The sequence below is a fragment of the Amblyomma maculatum genome, chromosome 5 (assembly GCF_055883805.1).
Source record: "Amblyomma maculatum isolate TAMU_Amacu chromosome 5, ASM5588380v1, whole genome shotgun sequence".
In the NCBI taxonomy this organism is placed as follows: domain Eukaryota; kingdom Metazoa; phylum Arthropoda; class Arachnida; order Ixodida; family Ixodidae; genus Amblyomma; species Amblyomma maculatum.
The window spans coordinates 131,067,283-131,088,873 of record NC_139348.1 but is presented as its reverse complement, the minus strand read 5'-3'; the positions used below and the strand labels follow the sequence as shown (position 1 = coordinate 131,088,873).

The window sequence follows — 21,591 nt, the reverse complement described above, 5'->3', positions numbered from 1 at the left end:
TATCAAATCGCCCTCTTAGCCGCATTACTGAACTCCATGTATGAATTGAAGGTAGCTTTAAATAACAGGTAGTGAATAAATATAGCCTGGAGCTTCAATTACCCTGATGAGTTCTGTACGGCCAATATGTGACTATAGTTGTGACCTAAGTGGTGGTCGGATGTAAGCTCTTTTAAACCTGCGCCCAGGGTGCGCTTTCGGAGATGGTATGCGATGCAGCGGAGGCTGTTTGCGCCGGAGGTCATCTCTCTCTCTCTCTCTCTCTCTCTCTATATATATATATATATATATATATATATATATATATATATATATATATATATATATATATATATATATATATATATATATATATATATATTGATTGATTGATTGAATGTCCTTTATTGAATGGGAAGGCTCATGGCCATGGATGGGGATAAAGGGGAGTAGACATAATCTTCATTGTTTAGGTCGTCACTCGAATCACATTGCTCTAACCAGGCCACTAAGCGAGCCATACTTGGCAAATATCATCTGTGTGTTTGCATCAGTTTCTAGAAGGGAACGGTAGTTCAGGCGGTAGGGTTCGATCTCGGGGCGTCCAGTAGAAAAAGCAGGGCATTCCCAAAGTAAATGAGATATGCCGCCGCAGGTTAGAGTCGTACAGTGGGGGCACGTAATCATTTCCTCCTTATACTGACGCCAGCGGGCCATAATACGTGGCGTGTACGCCGAATGGGCGATGAGCTTATTCAAAAAGACTTCTTGACTTCGGGTGAGGTGGGTTCTTCTCGTAAAAGGTGGGTCTGGTGTGGCCACCTGCATGCGATGCTGACTGAGGCTACGAAGACTGGTCCGAGTATAGTGCATAAGGGCAAGAGAAGGGGTGAGTTGCCCGCCCAAGGTCGAATAAGGATGAAGCAAGGGGGGTGGGGAAGTAAATGTGGACATCCCACCTGCCAAGGCAGCCGCGGCGTGTGCCGCCGCATTGCCCCCTGATTCGTCCGAGTGACCTGGGGTCCAGTGAATAGCGACAGTTCTGGTCGCGAGTTGGCGTTTAAGGAGGCGCTGTATAGCCGTAGCTGTTGCATCTTGTGAACCCGGAGTAGCGATTTCCTTGTAAGCTTCAAAGGAATCAGTAAGAATACGTAGTGACCCAGTTCCGGTGCAAGGCACTCCTGACAAGGCTCCCCAAATTGCGAGGAGTTCAGCGTGAAGAGGGGTACCCTGAGGTAGATGGCAGGCATAAGCGCCTGAAAGCGAAGGGTTGTCATCGCATACCCAGGCCATAGATGCGAATTCGCTTGTAATGGATGCGTCGGTGTATATGTCAGTCGTATCGGGGATTCGCTCTTGTCGGTGATGGGCAGCTAGGAGCTCCCGGGGAATGACAAAATCGCGGTTTATAGGTCGGCGATGGACGCGTGTGACTACTGGCATCTCCCAAGGGGGAAGTGATGCATATAGGGCTGGTGTTTTGTCGTTACGCTGTTCATCCCAGGCCAGCAGGCGACGCCCCTGGACAGTGTTCTCTAGACGTATTCGATGACGCGTCTGTGACTCGGTAACGATGGTAGTGAGCGGTGGAAGAGCGGCCAAACGCTCAAGTTCGGCTATAGGAGTGTGCTTAGGTAGACCGGTAATAGTGCGTAGTGTTGCGCGATGAAGGCGTTCGACCTTAGCGAAGTCAGTCTTCGACAGTTGGAGGACCGGTGTGCCATAGAGGATTTTTCCGACCGCCGCTGCTCTGGCCATCGCACGGCAGGCATGCTGCCGCGCACCGCCGTGCCGGTTGGACAGGCGACGAATAGTATGTAGCAGTGCTGGCCAAAGGCGTTGTAACTGATGAACCCATTTCTGGGGGCTGTTGCAGCTTGATATGGGCAGGCCAAGAATGCGGATTTGCCCATTTGAGGAGGTGATGGTGTTGCCTCCGATGTGAAGATGGATCTGCATACTGGGGTTGGTTTTATGTTTTCCGTCGATACTAATCAATTCTGTTTTATGTGGTGCGAGTTCGAGGCCAATTTTGGTTAGTGTATCTTCAAGACAAAGAAGGGCCGCCTGAAGTTCAGTCTCCATAGAATATTTGTCTACGTAATCCGCTGCCTCAGTCCAGACGGTAATATCATCGGCATATATAGCGAATCTTGCGCTTGTGCTGATTTCCAGATTCTCGGCGACGCGTGTCATGGCTAAGTTGAACAATATGGGTCCGAGAATGGAGCCCTGAGGTACACCCCTATCCAAGTAATAGGTTTTGGGCACCCATCCCGGAGCTTTGCCATGTAGCTGAATGGGTATAAATGTCAAAAAATTGCGGATCCAGATTTGGGCACGATTACTAGGAAAGCGTTTGGCGAGTTCCTTCAGGATAACCTCATGGCGAACATTGTCAAAAGCTTTGTGTATATCGACAGCCAGGAGATAGTCAGGTAGCGTTTTACGATGAGCTCTATTCAGAACTCTTCACAAAAGCCAAAGGCAGTCATGCGTTCCAAGGTTAGGGCGGAAGCCGGCTTGAGCTGGATGAAATCCAGGACTGACGTATTCAATGTAGTGACTAATCCGGGTATGCAGCAGGCGCTCGATGAGTTTACAGAGATGTGAAGTCAGTGCAATTGGACGCAAATTACTAGGAAGTCGAGGGTTTTTGCCAGGTTTAGGGATAGGAAGAATAAGAGAAAGCTTGAGGTTATCCGGTACCGTTCCGGTCTCCCAGTAAGAATAAATGATGTCGAGAAGGGCATCCTGGGCTGCCGAGTCGAGATTGCGAAGCTCCTGCCAACTAACTCGGTCATGCCCGGGTGTGGCGCGAGCTCGGCCTCTTCCGAGGGCTGCTTGCAGTTCTCCCTTTGAGAATGGGCGATCCAAGTCTGGATCAGGGTTTCCGACTGGGAAAATGGAAACTGCTGGTGGAGGCGTTAGGCTGGCGTATATATTTAGAGAGAGTATGTATATAGGCTTAACTTGACTACAGAAAGTCACCAAAACCGAAGCTTCATACAAAGACAATATACCATTGTTACAGCAGAGATACAAGATGAAATTGGCTAACAGGAAATCTTCCTTCCACGTCATGGCCGAAGATGCAGGGCATTGCTGAACCTAGCCCAGGACGGCGGACTGGTCTCTTGGACTTGCTTTTAAGCCCTCAATGTGCAGCCGTCTTTTCGATAACGTCCAATCCCCTCGAACGTCAACGTCATTAGTTCGTGGCTGCGTACAATCCTCCTTTAAACTTTGACATTACTAAACACACTCCCTCTATAAAGTTTTTGACCTCTAGGTTAGCCGTGGCCCGAAGGAAATAGCAGTCAAGCGGCCCTATATACCGCACTCTCCTGTAGCCACAAGCTCATCCCTTTTGTTCCATGCCCGCCATCCCGCTTTCCCCAGCACTGTACGAGACTCGATTGTATGGACGCGGCTCTTGCGGGATCAGACGTCTCATCGTCGTCGTCCTTTCGGCTTGGGTAATTTGGTGCGCTCAAGGCTGCACACTTTGGGGTTTCCTTCCCTGTCGGCTGCTCAATAGCGCTCGTCACTTTATATGACGATTCGCATCGCATTCCCGTCTGCGTGTTGTCGTTTCAATTCACACTATATGCAAAACTGCCACGAGGCGCTGGACGCACAGCCGCTTGTTTTCGTGGGCTCCGGCGCTAATTGGTTGCGCCAATATGTTCCTTACAGCCTATGCAATTGGAGGTATGAGATCTGTTTCCACGATTAGCAAACAAATGATCGAATATCTTCTGCATCTACCCCGTGGCACAGAAGAACGCCACTACTTCTAGCATCGACGCGACCGGGGCGGTCAGGTGCAGTGCTAACGAGTCGTACACGAACACCTACGAGTCTCTGCTTGGACGAGATCTGACTCTTGAACGGACATCGATGGGTGAAGATGTCCGTTCACCGCCTCCGGACCGCATCCCTTCTGCTGTTAAAAATCGCAGCGTAAGTATTCACGAAGCCTGTCAGGCCGCAACAATGCAGCGGTAAAAAATTGGAAAATACCTGGCATTGTCTATTTTTCTAGCGTATATTTATCTTTTCCTGGCTGAAAATGGCCTGCCACCCAAGAACAACGCTGTGAAAAATCACATTTCTTCGTTCCATTCTTTCTTTAAAAACAAATATACAGCGTATTGATTGAATAACACAGCTGCAATAGGCTGTTGCTTCACCCACTGCCTGCTCCTCACAAGCAACCTACAGGCCAGGGTTAAGATCACTTGAGGCGAATTAAGTAGACAGACGAGGCACTTCATTGATTCGTAGTTCTGTGCTACTTCAAATGGTCGCCTCTGGAGGCGTCTGCGCCCCTAATTACCGCGTTTTTAATGCTCCGAAGCCCGTCCAATCGGCCTCTCGAGCTTAACCAGTTAATGTTATCTTAACCTAGTCGAAAACAAAAACAAAATGTTGTGTCGTCACAACAAAATTCCTGTGTTTTTGACAGTGAACCTGTCATGACGGTAAAAATCATTGTTGTATAGCATCAAAATTCTGTGTACTTACAACAGAAAAGTACTACTGGACTACAGACTACAGAAAAAAACTATAGAACTGCAAAAAGGAATACAAAACTACAAAAACATCTGATGTTTCAATAGAGCTAAACAATATTTTTTTTTTTGTATTTTGACATGACTCTAAACCTTAATTCCTGGTTAAAAATGAATTTAAAACCTAGTTTCAAATCTCTCGCACATGACTTCTTTTCAGACGGACACCCTTGGCGCTGTGAAGAAAGCTTCCCCGGCCGTGGAAGAGATCTCCGAGGAGCCATCACTGGACCCCCGTGAGCCCCTCAGCAGCCGAGCATCAATAGACCGTAACGTGTCGACGGGGAAGGTTGTCCCCACCAAGCCAGCATCGCGTTGTCACCTGATAACCGCCTGCGAGGCCTGCGACCGCGGTGTACGTGTCTCGAAATTCGAAGAGCCCACAGTAGTTGCAGGAACATCCTTGTGGTTGCTGTAGTGAAGCCTGTTTTCCTTAACAGAAGGTAACTATGCCCCAAGGCAAATTATGTGACCGTTTAAAGAACGCCGACGTGCTAAACACTACCAAACAAGATATTAAATATAGGCAAATCAGAGTTAGAATGAGTGGTATTACACATATATTAAGGATACATTTCAGTTGATCTGATAGCTATTCATTATCGGCCGCAGTGCGGCAACCAACAGGATGTAGAGCGAAACAAACCCATCTTGTCGGGTCTATGACCGATTTTTCTTTCGATGTGCACGCAAAGGATGATTTAATATAACTCCAGTAGTGACTGCAGTAACGACTATGATAAACATGTAACGGGATAATGAGAATGACCGAGAATGAGTTTGGCAACTACTCATTGAGTATGCAACACCTTGTATGCGTACAGTATGCACGACTGATATCTCCTGAACTACGCAGCTGAAGCGGCGAAAATTGAAGGCTAGAGCAGAACCTTGAAACCAAACCGTTTAAATCACGGTGAGCAATGAACAGGTAAGTACTGGGGGTGACGTTAAAAAGTAAATAGCATGATGTCCCTACTGAAAAACCAAAAGTTCTACGTGGCAATAATCTCATAAATCTCATCTAATCGCATAGACTCTCATACGGTTCACATCATTATCATAAAAATCTCGCACATAATTTATGATAATGAACAAGAAGCTATGAGACCTTGTGCAATTATATGCGACCTGTATGTGATTTCTTATGTGAATTGAGTGAGATTATGTGAGAAAATGTGAGGTTATTGCCTTATATAATTTTTTCAGTAGGGGTGGGCTGACACAATATCGACGGACACTTGGTAAGGTCAGTCCTTATGAGGTAGTTGCGGCGGTGTATATCAATTCAAGACGGCGCAAAAAAAAAAAACAAAAAAAAAACAGAGTTGCAGGACAGCGAATACAGATGGCGGCGTTCCTCGTCAAGGAACCACGAGTTGCCTTCACTGCGGTTTAATACACCGCGCTAGTGACATTTGAGAGGAAATAATGAGCAAAAAGAAAAATTCTTTCGCTATCGCTACGGGCACTTTGGACCACTAAAGAGCAATGAGGCGAAAGCCTTTGTTTGAAACGCCGTTAATTCCAGTCATGATCACAACGTGCCGTAATGACAGGATGTGAAGTCATCATGACGACACGTCCGGTTATTATACGTGACCGAATGTGACGCAACGTCACCAGGTAATGACGTCACAATCTTGCGGTATCCCGCGGATTCTCGCGAAGTGTGACACTTCTCTCGGACGGACACTCATTAGCCTAGGCTTTCGCCTTAAAACTTGGAACACGTTATGCCTTTCATGAGACGTGCAATAATAGGTGGGTGGAAAAACAGCAAAGAAAAATGCTGGGATCGTTTAATCGCTGATATCGAAGGGAGGGGCATGTTGGTGATCCATCCGCCGGAGCTTTATTTTGTATGGCCTGATTAGTGATGAAGAAAGAGCTTCACTTTTCTATGGAAATGACTCGGTCGTCACATTTGTGCAGCACCGACGACAAGCGGCCATGAGTTCTCAAATTTTCCTTCTCAACTATCTTCGTGCAGACTACCTGTTTTAATACATATGAATAGAAGCAGCTGTAGTAGGCTTTTAGGACTTAAACCTGTGCTTGAACCGACAAGTTAAACCAGCGTTCAACATCAAATGCAGAGCGTTACTTGTAATATTATGATAGCAAAGAAGACACCAGAGAGTGACATTAGCAGTAGATTATATATATATATATATATATATATATATATATATATATATATATATATATATATATATATATATATATATATAATACCTAATCAGTAACACATTACTGTACGTGCTTTTGTCTTACAGAGGGTTGCCTTAGCCACTATAAAGGATGCACTGGAGGTTTTGAGGAAAGAGAGCATCGATGGGCCTTGTCCAGAAACCCGCATACCCACGAGAAGGCGTGTCACCATAGACCAACGAGTTTCGCAGGTTTTAGTGATCCCGACTTCGCCGTCCGTGAAGTCTCTAAACACCTGCACATGCTACGACTCAACAGCTACAACACCGCGGATGCTCAATGTGGTGAGTTCTTCGGTTTCTTGCCTAGAAATGAACGGGGAAAAAGTTATATAGGCCGATAGGCCGCAGCTCTGCCTTCTCTGTAACTGTGATCGCTGTTGGCACAGTGTTATTGCTTTCATTCCCTTTTCCGGAAGAAAGAAGGAAAATCTGCTCTTATTTACTTAAATACCATCGTGTTTGTTATTTGCAGTTCACCCTCCTGAAAAGCGTAGTTTAATTAATCAATAAACGAACGCATGAATCGCGTGTCTCACACTTCCTTCAGCCTCAACTGCAGACTTCGCTTCACAAACATACGGAGCGGCGCTCCAAGCGAGGTCCGCTGTCCCGATACCTACTCAGCGCAGCCATCGTGGCGGTCGGATTAGTACTACTGGCAGTGTCCGCTCTGGTCGTCCACCCCGTGCGCCGGATCTTCCACTCGCCTCCTGCAGACGTCTGCGACACCGATGACTGCTTGCTGCACGCCAGGTCCATCCTGGCCATGCTGAACGAATTCGACGATCCCTGCACGGACCTCCACGCGCACGTCTGTGGTCGACGCCTTGCGGCCGAGACAGCGAGGGAAACGCTTTTGCGCACCTACAGCCGAGAGGTCGTGGACACGCTCGGAGATGTGGAGGTGATCCAACCTTAGCGTGGTTTAGGCATCATTTAAATTCTGCGGTTTGCACAATGTGGCCTCGGCAGCTAGGATTTCATATCGAGAAAGCTTGTTGGGCATGCAAATACCAAATCCATTGAATTAAGTGGGCGAAGAAAAAGAAATTTTAGGGATTACGCGATGCACGTAATTGGTCATGTAGTCTCGTACACAGGCATATCGAAAGCAAAGAATGGTAGAGGACGCTTACGCTACGCCTTTAAGGGTGTGACGCCATATTCTACCATAAAAAGTTCCCCTACAACTAGTTCGTATGTCATTGCCTGCGTGGCTAAGTGTAGCGTCCTTTACTCAGCATCCAAGATGACTGGAAGGTTGATTTTTATTTCACCTCCTCGCCTCAAATGAACAACCCGAGTTTGCAGTTTCTTCAAACGTTCTAATGTCACGTGTGTTCTTCAAGTCGAAAAACACATCAAAGAATCAGTAAGGCTACAAACGTGTCTGGTTAGCTTTCGATCTTAATGTGCTAGTGTGCTGTATTTAACACAATAAATTCCACCAAATAACAGGAAAGAACATGCCACAAGAAAGAGCGTCTTCTTATCATTTGATGTCTTTTTTTGTGTGTTAAATACAGCTCACTAGCGCATCAAGATTAGTGCCCAGCCATGTCAGCTGCCATCTACCACTTGCCAGCGCCATGTTCGTGAATTTTCGCTCACAACGCTGATACCGACACCGGAGCTTCTGCTTAATGTGTCCTTTAGTAATTTAGGTTCGACGGCAATTTTGGTCAATTTCAGGGGAAGTCAAATATTGAGGGTTCAATGAAGCCAATCTTTTATAGATGGTCCACCCAAATTTGGAGGCCACCATTGAAATGGCCATATTCGAATTAGGTTAGATATCGATATTGGTCCTGTTCTGACGAGGTCATAGTTTAGGTGTCCAGGACCAGAATTTTAGAGGTGTCCCAATCCCACCGAAATTTGGACGTTACCACATGGCCATACTCGAATAAGGTTAGATGTCAATTTTGGTCAAATTCTTAAAAGGCACATTTTGGAAGTCCGGGGAGGCAAATTTTGGAGGTTCATGAGGAAAAATTTTGAGGGTGACCAATCTTAATTTGGAAGTCACGATTATGTTGCCCGCTATCTAATTAGGTGCTTTGGACGTAAATATCGACAAATCAAACTGCAGATAAGCTGAGTGCCAATTTAGAGGGCGTGGACAGACATTTTCTCGCACACTGTCTGCAGATTAACGCTTTTTGTACCATGAGTCTAATTATGCACGCGCATTAAACGAAATATTTTGAAGGATGCAGAGGCTGCCTTGAAGTAGCGAGGTTAATAGAACAGTAGCGTTCCGAGCACGATAAGGAAAACTGTAGGACATAAGAAGGTTTTGTCTAAAGTGAACTTCACGGACTATTCCGAAAACAAGCGATTAATACTGACATGTAACTTTTTATTATTTGGTGCAGGTGTTTCGGGCCACTAACTACTACTCCGCAGCCGCGGCGAAGGCATTCGCTGCTTTCGCCAGATGCTTGGATCGGGGCGCCACCACAGATTTGGGGAACTTTGTGGCTTTCATGCGGGACCGCGGTATCATTTGGCCTCGCCGCCTCTCAACGTCCGGCAAAAGCGACAGCCTTACCGCAGTGCTCGACACTCTCCTAGACCTCGCCATCAACTGGAGAGTGGCTCTCTGGTTCGACGTCACGGTGTCTCTGAACACGACGAACGGTGATGCTCCTATCATCGTCATCGGGGACATCGGGGACGTACCTGCTATGCGCATGGAACAACTCGCAGGACTCGACCATTTTACTTACGCGACTGTCGTCCGGAACGTGTCACACTTTCTGAGTGATGGTGAAGTCGCAATTAGTGACGTGGAGTTGGCAGAGCTTCGTCAGGATGAAACGTCCTTCCGAACGGCCATATTTGCCAGAGACACTTTTACTACCGAGGGAGAATTCGACAGCCTTGTGTCGCTGAAAGAGTTCGCTAAGGTATTCGGATCGGTAGTGTCTCCTGATGAGTGGGAAACACTATTGGGAAAATATTTACAGGATGCCATCAACGTTACCCTAATGACTAAAGTGCTGATTTTGAATGAGCAACAGTTTAAACGAGTCGGGAACGTGATGGGCTACCTTCCGAAGCTGAGACTCTGGAACGTCGTTGGCTGGACATTCTCCTACGCTTACGCCTGGATCATAAACGCAAACTGGGACTCCTTGGATCCGCATTCGACAAGGCGAGACATCCAAACTCGCGTCCAATGCTTCTTCGCAGTCCAAGAATCGTTCGGCATCGCGTATGCGTCGCCCATTTTTCAAGACGCATTCAGCGCCAACGAGAGTAACAAAGTAACCGCTACGCTGAACTGGGCTTCGGTAGCCCTGGTAACTATGGTAAATGAGTCGCCCAGGATAGCAAAATCGACGAAGAGGGTAGCCCAGGGCAAGATCAACTCACTAGCATCAAAGTCTTTCTGGCCCTCAGAACCGTACTTACATTTCGAGTTACTAGACGCGCTCTACTCCAACTTCCCCGACGAGGTGAAGAGCTTCTGGGAGATTTCGCTACAGTCAAGGGATGCTTTGAGGGCTGCGCTAGGAAGCTCTTACTACGATAGCGTCTTGACATCCAGGTAAGACCTAACTACGTGATTTTAAGTATAAAACAAAGTTATGCTAATGACTTCGATACTATGATCAGTCACCGGCAGTGCTTTATTGGCGCCTTGGAAGACGCCGTATTACTAAATTGACGTCACAAAAGAATTCGTCGAAAGGGTTGGCACGTCGCAATACAAAATGAGGATGACCTGGCTTGCCAAGTTTCAGCAGCGCGTTTAGACTAAAACGTGTACAGACGTCATCACGTCTCTCTTGGAAAGTGTAGTGCCTCCTGATGTAATCACTTCTGGTGTATTCAGTGCAAGTAAACAATGCAGAACAATTTCCTGCTCCACGTTGCCTCACGGAACGATACTAGAAAGCATCCTTTCAGCTGCTCACGACCCTTTTCCAGTGTTGCTGATGAAGAACCTAGGAACTTCAATTAAAGAGTGTATCAGTTGTTATATTGATGCATTGCATTATATTTTTTTTTCATCTGCACACCTATCCTTCTTTTGGCGAGGAATATGATTTAGATATCCATTTATCTTTCCGGTCATAGTTTACTGTCGTGTCAATTTGTTTGCATCTACCTCTGCATCTTTTTTGTGTCTGCTAGCGCTGTCACCCTTTTTGTACGATACCCTCGACTGTGATGCCCCAGTGCACAATGTAACAATTAATAATTAATTAATTAGCGTGACACATTAATTAGCGTGATTAATAAGCGTGACACTTTTGCTGATGACAACGATGAGGTAATAAAGGCTTTCGCCATAATAAAAAAGCAGTCTTTTTGACATAAAGCAGTGACTGGCGGCCAGAGAACAAATACTTTATGCGAATACTCTTTCACAGGTATCGATGGCGTTCGGGCGGCATGCTGTATCTATACGCTCTGAACGAGGTCCGGGTGAGCCTGTCCGCCCTGTTTCCGCCGTCATACCTGCGCAGAGGTTCGGCTGCCATGACCTACGCAGGGCTCGGTTTCCAGTTCGCCAGGCAGCTAGTGCGCTCCGTAGACCTGCACGGCCGCCAACTCGACAGGATGGGTCGCAACACCACCTGGTGGCAGCCTAACGAACACGGACAGACTGCTTGCAGGTAAGCTATATTTGCTCACACATGATAATCAGGTATTTAAGGCAGAGTTCATTTACAGCCACATTGAATACACAGCCTCATGGACCCAGATGATTTGTGTTCTTTGCCGTTAATTCGTAATTCGAATGTCAGTGACGAGTACTTTATTTAGGGCCGCGCAAGTTGTCTTTGCTCAGCTGCTACTGACTCTGAAGCCCTACGTCGTAGCGTTCTTGCGCCTGCTTATAAGTTATAGATTTGAGGGCCTTGCCTTATCAGTGCCATCATCAACCTGATAACAGCCGCTGTGAGGCAGAGGCTTCTCCCAGGCTCCTCTAGATAACTTCATTCTGTACTAGCTGCGGCACCTCACTGCAGCTATATTGAGAGTCGCTCCGCACCACAACGCAACACTCCTTCGTAATTGTCTTTTGCTACTATAGCATCTGTGGACTTTTGTAAGAGAACCAGTGACGAATCTCAAAGTAGATTGAATAGATGGTTTCCAAGACCGAGTTTGATAGTGACTATATATAATAACAACCACCTAAGCTAACGCTCCTTATTTCAGTGTCTTCGTCTCGACAAGAGTGCCCATCACCAACAACGCTCAGCTCGAAACACTGTTACCGATTCCTTCCGATCCCCTTTAATAAATGTCGCGTAACATAACTTGCCATTCTTCGCAAATTGGGGCCGCACGACCACATTTCTTTTGTGCACAGGTTGGACAGTGTAAAGTCTGGCAGTGAGCGCCGGCAACTCGGTGACCTGCTTGCCCTGGAAGTGGCCTTTCTCGCCATGGGGATGAGCTGGGCACGGGACCCGGACCAGTGGCCGCTGCGGCTCAAGTCACTCGAAACGCTGACGGCAGCGCAGACATTTTACGTCAGCTACTGCAGTCATTACTGCGGCCAACCTGGCGCTCCACTCATGTGCAACCTGGCCATGAACGCTTCCAAATTCGACGCTGCGTTCAAATGTGGTGCTAGACAGTCGAATGCGTCTTTAACGTGTGTTTTTCTATAGAACACAAAATAAGCAGGATGTTTAGTATTTCTCTTTGTACAAATTAGACTCCTTAGTTACCATCTGAAGTTTCCATTGCGTGTATGATTTGACTTTATCATCTTTGGCATCTCGTCTTGTACATAAAGCATTCGTGATTTAGCAGACCTGGGTGTTAACTAACGGAGACGACACCGAATAATGTAAAATAGGACTCTGAAGGGAACCTCGTTTGCTCACGGGGACAAATGGACTGGTATCGTCTATGAACCTTGGTGAAACCGCTGTAAATCAAACAAATCTTTATAAGGTACTCAAATGGTCGCACTTTCAGCGTTGAATATGTGTTGGCGAGCGTGTTTTGTCCTCGTTATCACAAATAAATTTCAGCACTTGCTTGTTTTCTCATTCGCAGACTATTGGGCTCCGAAATTATAATTATGAAACTCGCCAAATGTTTGCATCAAGACAGAAGTACGCTTTCAATGCGGAAGAATTACTACCCGCATTCTTGGAACTCGCCAGGTGTCTGCGAACTGTCTGTCGAGTAACTGGTCGACAAAAACAAACAAAAAAAGCTATCGTCTGTGGGTGCGCAATCAAGGCCAAAGTAAAGAGATAGCTCCGCTGTAAATGCATGGTCCAAACGCTTTTGTTCTAATAAAGTTATTACTACTACTCCCAGTTTTGCCAACGCTAATCACCAGGTTGGTACGCTGTAACTTGCGCTAGATGCGGCACAAACGTCGCGTGGAAATTGTTGGCTACCATGCGCGAAGTACCATCTAGGCTGTGAACTCGATTAGCAAATGAGAGGAGAGGGTCTGCATAGGATTGCCACCGCTGCTTTCGCTCTAGTCTTGGTTGTATTAACTCTATGGTTAGGTTCAATGGCTAAATCTTCTTAAATTTTTTCGAGCTCTCCTTTTTTTACCAAATTGTTATGTTTGTTATTCTACTTTAGATTCTGTTCTGCCGTTTTTTATCACCACACTTTTCGAAATTCCCGCTTGTCGCTATTATTTTTGTCCTAATTGTCCGTGGAAATATTCTTGGCTATGGCACTACACCTTGGCCATTTCCCCCATGTGGGCATGGACCATGTTTCAAAAAGTCAAGAAGAAGAAGAAGAAGAACGTGAGCACCTGCCTGGTAGCTCGTGCGCCAACGTATTTCGTCCGCCACAGGCACCTTGCAAACCACCCGCAATACCAAGCAGTGGACGTCGCAGCCACCAGGTCTTGTCACGTGTCCAGCGACTCATCATGAAGCCCAATGCAGCGCCGCAGCAGCAGCAGCAGCAGCCCAGCGCGGCTGCCTCTCCTCCACCGGATGGCGGTGAACCTGAGGCGGCTCCCAGGTGACCTGATCAAGATCTATTCTTGATGCCTTATGCAATATGTAGTAGCTGGCGTCGCACAAATTGTCTTACCTCGCTGCTGATAACGTCCGCGTTTATCTGATGGGCAGTTAGACTTGCGCGAGAGCCCATGGCAATCGCTAGAAGCTATGGCGCCTTGCACCTGCAACGCTAGAACTTCATGACAAGTTGGGTCTTTAAAAGAGGGCGTTCTATATGAGGAATTCGCTGCTGCCTTCTTTAAATAGATGTCATATCAGCAAGTTTCACGATGGCGAATATGACAACGTTTGTCTGGTGCATGCCGACAGTCTGAAGCGCGACGTGCCGGGAGGCGGGAAGAAGCCACCTGTGGACGTGAGCGAGAAGCTGATCAAGTCGGACACCTACAGCCCTGATGTCGAGCAGGACCAGATTGCCGGCGATGAAAGGGGCAAGAAGAAGGGGGCACCGGCAGCCACTGGCCTCTTCGCCACGCTGCTCAGCATGAACCCGGTATGCGCATGCGTGCCTGGCGGGAGCGGTGCTCGCGAGAAAATAATGTGCTACGGCTTCCATATTTGGTGCTGAGGTTCGCTCGTCTCAGATACTGTGCGGCGCTTTAGGTTTATTGTCTTCTGTCGTTTCTATTATTTCATTAGTGTCGCTAACAGCCAGCCCCATTCCTGCTACGAACCTAGCTCGTAATTCTAATTATTTTAAGCTCTGTTCAACGTACCGTGTACAACTGTCGTCAAGAGAGTTGAATGTCACTCTCATGTCCCACGTTCACTGGTTCATGGCACCTTGTAAGATTTCGGAAAAAGCCAGCTGAAGATATGTAACAGATGAATGACAAAGGAAAATAGAGCGAACGCTACTTGAACGCTAAAAAGTTTGGATTGCTGGAAACACAACGAGAGGTCACTACGCGACTTATAGGCAATCTGCTCGGACTGTTTACTTTCGCTGAGACCACGCACGTCATACAACTTTTTTAATGCGGCACTGCTGTTTGTATCATTACCTATAAATCATCAGCGCTATTTGTGACATGACACATAAGCACATATAGTCGCACAATCCGCTGGTGACAAGTGCACCGGACACTACTGCAACATGACTGTGAACCGCACATATGTTTATACTGTTACCACTGTAGGCGGCTCTAGCGAATTACGCATACATGTGGTGCACGTATGGAGCTAGAGCATCCGTTGAAAATTATATCTGATCGCGCAGATAACAGTGATAAGGAGATATTGACAGCACTTTGCTCCTCCGATTCGAGAAGCCACTGCGCATGCGCTCGACCGCATTCGGGTATTCTGCGAATGCGCAGCTGCGTATGCCTGCATGCACCACGTACCGCTCCGACATCGGCTTCGTGGAGGATTTTCGATATTCCTAAATTTGCCGCGGCGCACATTTCCTTTTTGCATCTTACTTCGTAGCAGTACCTCGGCGGTGTCGATATGGCAACGAAGTTCCACAGCGCCGTCAGTACCAGACTGCATTGATTGTACGCTGCGCCTCTGTACGCTTACACACGAAAAAGGGCGCATACAGCTCGTGCCTGTGTGGTGCTCGTGCCGGTTTGGTAACTGGAATGATCAAACTTCGATCTAGTAGCTCACCGCTGCAACTTTGGTTAAAATTTTAACTACTCCGAAGATGGGAGAATCACATTGGGGACAGCAGGCGCTGGTAACTGTCCACTATCAGATGATACGTAATATTGATCCTGTTTCCTCTCAATCCTAAAGTAAGAGTTAATGAATCTGCTCAGAATGAAACTTTATTTAGGGCGCTTGAGCATTCAGAACAGATGCACATCTTCCGTGCAGCCCTTAACGACTCATGAAATCGGCAGTCAAGACAGTGTGTGTGAAACATTGACATCAACATTTTTACCTTTTGCGTAATCCTTGTTCCCAGCTCGCTTTTGTCGGCCGTCCAAGAGCGGCGAGGGTGGATTCTCTCGATGTCATACGGTAAGTGTCCCACGTGCGTTGTCTCTGCAGATAACACTAATGCTGCATTGTGCAGCTGGTGTTCCAAGTCAACTCCTGTTCTTTTCCTGATTATCTGCACATAACTGAATTTATAGTAACGTAACGTAAATGATGATGGCAAATAGCGCGAAAAAGAACACGTGTTTTTTTTTCGCACTTTTTTCCATCATGAACGTTAACCAACTTGCCAAACTTTCGGCATACTTAACGCAACGTAGCTATGACATTGTGCAATGTCGGTGTTGGGTTTTGTCAAAAGCACTCAATGACTACCCGATGGCAGTTTCTAAGTACGAGCTCATGAGTTCGGTACCGTTCGCGGGCTGATGTTTGACCTCGTAGCACTCTGCTATCACGTCTACAAATAGCTCATTCGCAGCCAAGCAGGCAGCGTGAACACACTCTGTTTCTTCAGGAAGCAGATATTTACAGTTAACCCCGTTGGCCCCAGCGAACTCAGCGCCTCCTCCTCCTATGAGAAATGCCACGTGTATTGGCTGTTCAGTGGTATTTTTTATCATAACACACAACTTGTAGCCGCCACAAGCATTAACAAGCCTTAAGAGGCATTAACGTGCATAATATATGCTCACTCAAGACAGCGTGCAGTAGCCTTAGAGCTATTCTTATTGTGCTCATAATGCTCCGACTCAAAACACGCCCTCGAGCTGAGTGCAAGCAGTCGGTAAATTTCTTCGCGCAGAGTGATGTGTTTCCAGGCTCGCTTTTATAACACACTCATGAAACACTTCCACAAAACACTCTCTCTCAACATTTTGTACAATGGTAGCAAGGTTTAATATGAATTATCGGCTTATGTTCGCATGCTGTGATTTGGCCTTACAACTGGTACAACAATCGAGTATGAGTTTGTATACATACTTGTGAAGCGTGCCGCGTCCACTTATCACATGCGTTAACGCCAGTTGCTATTCTTTGAGTTCTGTGTGTGCCTTATGTGACTTGGCAGAGCACACTGCCTTGTTGGCTCGGGACCGAGTGCTGTATGGGTAGCCGTTAGGAGGTCTCCCCTGATGGGGCTGGGACAGGTAGGTCACCGCCGCTTGCGGCGCGGGCTTGCCTGTCCGAATTTTTATCTGTTGTAGGCCGTCATTGCACCCGCCACCATTTCGGTGAGGGATGACGGCTGTTGTTGCGGCGCGCGTCTTTTTCTCCCTCTTCCTTTCCTTTCTTCTCTATTTTCTCTTCTTTCCGCACGAGGCAGCGGAGGTGGCTCAGCTACAGAGCCAGTAGCAGCCCCGTGCATTTTCTTTTCCTTCTTCCTACAACCACCACCACCCCGAGTGCTGCGCTTCAAACCGCGTGCGTAAAGTTTTAACGGTGAAAAATAGGACACAGTGAGACACAAAAAGGCCCGAAGGGTGCAAAAAGAGGGAGGCATCGCCAGCGCTTTTATTGCAACTGTCGTTTTAGTGAAGAAAATGAAAAAAAAATAATATAGCCACCTCCATATGTCACAACCGTGAAAGGAAAGAAAGTTAATACACATGGCATAGATTGCTAATCAGCAGCGGCCTGCAACCGATTATCCAAGTGGTAGGAATTCCCTAACAGGGCTACAGAAGGAACACTTCCACATCGATCAGCATTTTTGCTAACACAGAAATGCTTCCATTACCTCTAGAGTGGACCTGTTCTTTTGACGTTTTTTCTGCTCCCTGCGCAGCAAGCGCATCAACGAGAAGGAGGAAGCTCCCGCGCCGTATCCGCTGGAGGCGATCCTGGGCATCTGCCTCACGGCATTCCTCGTGGTCGTCCTGGTTGCCTACGTGGCTATGGGACTGTGTAAGCCACTAGAGTCATTTTAGTCTTCCATACTTTTTTTCGTGTAGACCATTCTCAAGAACGAACCATCTGCTATTTACTCCACCACTACAAAGTAGGGGAATTTTGAAACATTTGGGTTTTCGCTAGGAACATATGTCAAGGTAGCACCGAACAAACTGCCGTCCTGCCATGCTCCGTATAATCTGCTCCCAGTGCTATGAAATCTGAGGTGTGTGCAGAGCCAATGTTCCGGAATTGGGCAAAGAAGCGCCAGTATAATTTGGACATTAGGGAGTACGGGATAGGGAGTTTTAAATTGAGCATGTACTAAACGTCATTTCAAATTGGGCCTTAACGTAAGCTCGATTACATTTATGCTGTGAATTTTTCGCACAACTAAAGAAGTCGGCTCATCTGCACATCGAGAACCTCTTCTTTATATTGAAACCTTTTTGTGAGCACAAATTGGGCGCATCGCTGGAGATATATCTATAGTCCGAATAACGCACCGCTGAAGTCCAAATAACTCTACTCCCAATTCCTGCTGTCTCTGTCTTTTGCTGCTGACGTAAGATATGTGCGGCTTATCTATGTCATTTACTCTCGAGTATCATTAACCTGGCCCCATAGCAACTGCGAAAAGATGCTGCATCCTAGGTTCGGACACCACACAGGGCTTCAAAGTTTTCATTTTCGCATAAACTTTTGCCCTTACAATGAAGCCCATCACTATGGTAACGGGGGTTATTGGTATGGTTGTTTTGTTAACATATTTATTGTTGGAAAGGGGCTCAGACTGTGAGGGACGCCGTAGAGGGCTAAGGAAAGTTCGATCACCTGGGGTTGTTTAACGTAGACTGAAGTCGCACAACACACGGGCACCTTGCCTTTTCTCCTCCGTCGAAAAGTAGCCTCAGCGGTCGAGGTTTGAGCCTGGGTCCAGGGATTCTTCTGTCGAGCGCCCTAACCACTGAATCACCGTGTCAGGGCCGTGTCAGGGGTTTCTCTATATATAAATGCTGACCTACGGAGTTTTGGGTTCATTAAGTGCGCGATAAAATATTCTTTCCAGTATAGAGGCGCACTTCGGAGCAGCATCCTTCGCTTCGAAGTGAATCCATCGCTGTAAATGGGAGGGGGGGGGGGGGGAGATTTCGATTGTGTTCACTTTCCATAAATATATCAAGATTTGGCTTTCTCTCACATCGCCTATATAACAAAGTACTGGGGCAATAGATTTGTGCATTTAAAGTCATTTTATAGAGTGTGACCACTCTGCCACTTTATGCGTTCAGAAGAATGACTTTACCACTCTGTGATGTTTACTGACAAAATGATTTACATTCTAAAAAACCTGATGGCGCTACTAAGCTAAAGTTACACTTGCGTGCGCTGGTGCGCTGAGTGTGTCATAATTTCCTTTCCACGTTCGTTTTCTTTTTCTACTTTTTCGGCTGGGGCACCATCAATACGCCCTGCTGTTATAAAGTGAATAGTCATAGTGAATTAATCATAATCATGACCATCATATTGCTGCGTCTCAGTTATTGTGTCATTCTTTCCATTTGCAGACTTTGATTTAACTATGCGCGTCGCACAATGCAATGCGATCCATAAGGCCTGTGTTTAGCGCACATGAATGCGTACATGTTTTTCTAAAACCGCCGATTGCTTCTTTATTGTTTGTTACGTATGCAAGGTCTATCTCGAGCCAACGACATTACGTAGAGGCAGAGGCGGAGCGTAATTAACGTACTCTCCTCAATGGATGGGGATTTTTCAGGCTTCCACACTGCTGCAGGGAGCGAATGCGACAGAGTATAGATGTTTAATTGTACAATTCTTGATGCATCCTTGCGTTTATACATTGTGATCCAACATGGCTTTCCGGTCACAAGTGTGTTCATTTGAACTCGCACTGTGTATGGAATAAGTCGCTGTGCAAACGAGAAGGTATATTTCATAATTTTTAAAGCGTTTACGCTTGGTATAGAAACTAGCGAGAAACCACACTAATATGTATCAAAATGCGCAAGTGTCCATATCTAAAAATATTCTTTGACGTTACATTCAGACACCTTGTTCCAAAATGCACAGCTCATCGCAAAACACAGCGAATTTACTGCGATGATTTTGCGCTGCGTTACGCTGCAACCGAGACCAAAACAAAGCGAATTACTAGTGTGTACATGATTACGCCATTGCCGAAATGGCTATTGAGCTTTCGCTTATCTGTTATTATTGATTGGCAGATATAATGACTGTATAGACAAGCAAATCTTAACGGTAAGCAAGAAAAAATATTGTGATGAAAACTAAACTAATTTTAACTACCTCGGAAGAGGTTAGTATCAGTTGATTGATTGATTGATTGATTGATTGATTGATTGATTGAGTCAGTAACTCATTACCCGTCTGTTACCTCGGTACTCTTGCAGCGGCGCATGAAACTACCAGCTCAAGCGCGCCAACGAATACACAGAAGCCGTTCGATACAGCCCTTAATGGTGAGACCCGCCACTTGTTTTGACGCGACAGCATCGAGAGTATATCCCGCTTAGCGGCGACCCCAGCGACATGTCGAGAAAATCCGAATTGGTCGAGGGGTAGTGACGCCACATGTGGAGCTGCGGAGTGAAAATGAGACTTGCAGCATGAATTATGTTTTATTGAGGAGAATATAATAAAAAAAGTTAGAAGTCATTCAAGATGGAGAACTTTAATGAATAGGTGTAACGACGACATAATGAAGATAACTTAGATTTGACCAATCCCAATTGAAAAAGAGCACAAAGGGATATTGGAAGATGCATGTCCCAAAGGTAGGGCGTTGTCGGCGTTGGCACACATATACAGTTTACTATTTGAGTATTAGGATCGGCCAAATTTGAAGATTTTTTAATTTGTACTCGACGACAAATTGGTGATTTGTTAACATATAAATTTCACACACTGGGGAAACGAATCCCAAGGAGAAGAAATAAATATCGAATACGGTGACGCCATCTTGATCCAAACGAAAGACTATTATTATACGTACATCCATGCGTGTTCTGTCGGTTAACGTCATTGTCCTTGATAAATAATGACCGTTATTGTTATTTCTCCCCCACAGACACGTAAGTATACCGCTTATTTTTTACCTTGCATTACACTGGACCACATACACACGTGGTGCATGCACCAAAGGGATTCTAGTAGCATGCCACTTATCATGTATTTTGCATCAGGACGTACGCTTGCGCCTATGTAACGCAATATTCGGGGACAGTGAACCGACTTTAGGATGGCACCTGTTTCAGATGGGATGCTATGTGTTGTCGAGTGTTTTCTTTTCTGTAGGTATACGCATGACCTCACCTTTCCTTCACTCGTGATGTCACTGTGCTCGGACCGTTTAGCCTGACCCGTTGCAGTGACGTCATGCGTGGTGTTACTGTATGCAGACAAACTAGCTTGACGCAATGTTGCGCAAACACTGGCGCAACAGAAATGTGTCACGCTCTGTTAACCAGTGTCGTTTTAAATATAGTTACCTAGTATAAAACTAACCATTAAGGGCTATAGGTTTGCAGATTTTCTCTTTTGTGTGTGTTTAGTACTGCTGTACCACATCAACCGTTTCAAAATAACCCCAAAAAGCTCTTTGGAGCCAGATTGGAGCAGTCGTATTTATATCAACTTCACGACCATATTTTTATCATTCAGATTACCATTACTTCTATCTGAAGTAAACTAATCAGCAAAAACAATCAGTAATAAAAATTCGGAATTCAGCGGTCGCTTTTTGAAAGCTTGACGGTGTTCACTTTACATTGTCTTACAGGTCGGACGACGTGGTAAGCGATACTTTGCATTTCGTGTAGTGTTGGTGCGAATCTGATGCGGTTACTGTAGTTGCTCACACGTGCAGCAGAGCGTTAAGTGACGCGAGCCAGACGAACTCAAAGTGGGAGGAAGACGATCTCTCAAGCGTTATTTGAAAAGAAAATCCTTATTAAGAGTCCTTTGGAGGTCGTCCCAGAAGAAAACTGATTCCGAGCAGTCCAAAAAATATGC

The 21,591-nt window shown here is 46.2% G+C and overlaps 1 protein-coding gene across 1 annotated transcript; it reads left to right on the top strand.

Moving 5' to 3' along the window:
* The first annotated feature begins 3,882 nt into the window (after positions 1 to 3,882).
* On the top strand, positions 3,883 to 12,411 carry LOC146189556 (endothelin-converting enzyme 2-like). The gene is made up of 7 exons (XM_084605296.1): positions 3,883 to 3,945; positions 4,717 to 4,911; positions 6,836 to 7,054; positions 7,332 to 7,676; positions 9,151 to 10,328; positions 11,158 to 11,403; positions 12,108 to 12,411. The coding sequence occupies exons 1-7, from the start codon at positions 3,883 to 3,885 to the stop codon at positions 12,409 to 12,411; spliced, it is 2,550 nt and encodes an 849-aa protein (XP_084461422.1).
* Positions 12,412 to 21,591: the final 9,180 nt, after the last annotated feature.

Coding starts and splice junctions, on each gene's coding strand:
- LOC146189556 (XM_084605296.1), top strand. CDS start 3,883: ATGGGTGAAGATGTCCGTTCACCGCCTCCGGACCGCATCCCTTCTGCT. Junction 4,912..6,835: donor GCGAGGCCTGCGACCGCGGT/GTACGTGTCTCG, acceptor TTTGTCTTACAG/AGGGTTGCCTTAGCCACTAT. Junction 10,329..11,157: donor GATAGCGTCTTGACATCCAG/GTAAGACCTAAC, acceptor ACTCTTTCACAG/GTATCGATGGCGTTCGGGCG.